Source organism: Pteropus alecto, unplaced genomic scaffold, assembly GCF_000325575.1.
Source record: "Pteropus alecto unplaced genomic scaffold, ASM32557v1 scaffold118, whole genome shotgun sequence".
Classification (NCBI taxonomy): Eukaryota; Metazoa; Chordata; class Mammalia; order Chiroptera; family Pteropodidae; genus Pteropus; species Pteropus alecto.
Window position 1 is genome coordinate 557,487 of NW_006440654.1, and position 2,995 is coordinate 560,481.

Below are 2,995 nucleotides of genomic sequence, written 5' to 3' on the forward strand. Positions count from 1 at the left end.
CGCGCGGCCGGGCCTGGGCCACCGCCATCGGCCGCCTGTCCCCCCAGGTGGAGGTGCTGATCGCCATCTGCAGCCTCACGTCCCCGCTGCTGTTCACAGCCGTGGGGTACCTGACGTTCAGCGTGACGAGACTCTTGGAGGCGCTGGAAGCCTACCCACCGGCCCTCCAGGTGCGTGTCTGTCACCTGAGAGCGCGGAGCTGGGCGCTGCTGCGCGGCTGGAGCGGGCTCTGAGCTCGTGGCGCGTGTGGCCGGGGCTCAGGCGTCTGCACACGTTCCCCAGCTCCTGCCCGCCCTCTGCCCCAGCCCCGTCTGCTCAGGCTGCTGCTGCTTCCCGCCCCTGGGCCAGCCTCCCAGGTCACCGCAGCCCGGCAGCCCACCCAGATAGCGCTGCTCGCCGCTGCCTTGGGCTTCCGTGGCCCCTTGCGCCTCCGTCACAGCTGGGACTCGGCCATCCGCCGAGGGCCCCGCGGGACCTTGTCCTAGGTTGGTGGGCGCGTGGAGGAGGGCTGAGAGCCTTCCGTGTGCAGACGTGGTGGCCACCGGGGTGCCGGCATCTCCCGTAACCTCTGTCCTGCTTCCCACGTTGTTTCCTGGGCCGGTGGGTCTGCCCCTGATGTCTGTCCTGAGAAACCCCAGTCGTGGTGATGAGGTGAAAGGCCAGTGTGGCCTGTGCCTGGCTGATGCGCGTGCCCTTGTGCCCACGGCTGGGCGGAGCGTGCATGGCCCCCATCAGCGCTTGGCAGGGTCCGAAAGCCAGTGTGGACGTTCAACCACGTGACCCCTCACACCTAAGCACTGGCATTTCTGTAAGCAAGGACACCCACACACCTATAGCCCCGTTGTCATACCTGAGGGCTAACGCGGCCTAGTGACGTCCTTGCTGGCCAGTCGACATTCGCGTCTCATGAACCGTCCCGAGAATGTGCTGTGGGGCTGACCCCTCCCGCCCAGGGTCGCACTTGCTCTGGCTGTAAGCCACAGGACAGTCCCCGCCTGGCCCTCGTGCACCAACCCTTCAGAGTCTGAGCCTGCTGTCCGGGAGCCGGTCCCAGCTGTGGGCCTGTTTGCTGTGGTGTCCATGCGAGCGAGTGAGTGGCATCGTGGTTCTGCCCGGCTCAGTGGTGGCCGCCAGCCTGACCCTGAGCGAGGCACTCACGCCCCTCCCAGGGAGGAAGTGACCCTGGTGTCTGTGCCACCTGTTCGGCCACCTCCACCTGGCTCATCTCGACATTGCAGAGTGGAGCAGAGATGCTGGGGCCGCCACGCTGGCCTCCCGCGTGTGTGAGGGGTGTGCACCTTTCGAGCACCCTGAGGCCTGGTGGGCGTCATTATTTGTAGAGTGCTGCAGCTGGTGTTCTCCGAGGCTCAGGGGACCCGCTGCGGCCAACAGAGCCTGGCAGCCTCCTTGCCGGCGCTGGACGCCCCGGCCCCCTCGTCCAGCCCCGGACCCCTCATCCAGCCCTGGGCCCCTTCGTGTGCCTCGGGCCCCCTCGTCCAGCCCCGGCCCCTTGGGCAGTAACCACCTCTAGGAATCCTGACCTGCGGCTCGTGTGCGCGTCCTTCCCGGGCGACGCCGACAGAGGTGGCGAACGCAAACGCGTGAAGGTCTCACGTTTATGCCGGTATTTCTAACTCAGATTTTACGTTCTAGGCGGTTTCCTTGGCTGTCGCACGTTTGCAGCCCTTTCTCTTCAGGAGTCTTGTTTCCTGATAACGTGCGTAGTCACTGCTTTTTCTTGGAAAACACAGGAAGCGCTTTCCTTCCAGCCCCAGTGCCCGGCTGGGCGGGTCCCGCTCGCTGGTCCTGCCCGGCCACCTGCTGCCGGTTTGCCGCAGTCAGGTTCCACGGCTCCTGATTGTACTCAGCGTTAGAGGTTGATGCTTCTTTCCCTTTTCAACAGTATTTATTTGTGAACATGTGAAACCTTGACGTGGTTTCGTACCTGAGCACGCAAGGGCGCACTTAGAGACGCTGTGGTCCGCTGCGGCTCCTGTTCCTCCGACGGCGGCCGCAGCGCCCGTGCTCGCTGTCACTGTCCCCCTTCCTAGGGGCTGTCACTTTCATGGCCCGGCGGCTTCCTTGGACACAGCTACACATTTCCCACCCTGCTTTTTCACTCAGTTCCTCCTGCGTCCCGCCCAGGGATCTGAGCGCTTCTGTCCACTTTAATTACATCACACTCGCCGTGGCCGCCAGTCCCCGGGGAGGGAACCGGCCCCTCCGGTCGGTTGGTCACCCAGCTGGTGAGTCTGGGCCGCGCTGTTGTGGATTCGAGGGGAGAGGCGCCTCTGCCTCTGTCCGATCTCCACGGCCCCTGGGGGTCCCACTTCCCTCCCACCCCGTGGAGGGAGCCGCCGCTCCCTCAGAGCTGGCCCTGAGCGTCGTCACCAAGCTTTAAAGCGTCTCTGAGCCTGAGCCGTGGAGGTGTGCCTTGCCACGTCTGCATTCTTCTCTGGAGAAGCCTGTGCCTCGTGAGGTGACAGGTGACACAGACCAGCAGTGTCCATGTCGATAACCAGGATGGTTCCTAAGTGACTAAAAGGCGGCACTGGGTAGTGAGTTGACGCTGGATGCAGGGACCATTCACCCCCGGAGCGGGATGGTGTGAGGCTTCATCTCGCTCCTCAGAACGGTGGGCAGCGTAAAACTTAGGAATCGTTTATTTCTGGAATTGTCCGTTTAATATTTCCGGACTGCGGCTGACCGCAGGCGGGTAACTGCAGCTGGGGGACTTGAGTGTTTTTACTGGACTCGAGGTTGCCTGTGCATCGACTTAGGGAAAGTCGTCCGTCATTGCTTCTTCGACAGTAGTGTTGGAGGGACTCTGGGGTCTTTGGTCAACGCCCGGCTGCTTTGTATTCCGAGGCGGAGCAGAGGCTGCTGTACGGCAGGAGGGGTGGGTGCTCGGTGACGTCCTGGCAGCGCAGGCGTCGTCTGGGAGAGCGCAGCTCCGTGTCCTTGGCCACCAGCTCCCTTTGCTCAGGGCACTCCT

The 2,995-nt window shown here is 63.6% G+C and overlaps 1 protein-coding gene across 1 annotated transcript in view; it reads left to right on the forward strand.

The window, feature by feature from the left end:
- MLC1 (megalencephalic leukoencephalopathy with subcortical cysts 1) overlaps nt 1-2,995 on the forward strand; it is a 20,461-nt gene that overhangs the window by 15,216 nt on the left and 2,250 nt on the right. Inside the window, exon 13 of the mRNA XM_015594005.1 lies at nt 48-170. Within this exon, the coding sequence (XP_015449491.1) occupies nt 48-170 (123 nt within the window). The remainder of the gene's footprint in view (nt 1-47; nt 171-2,995) is intronic.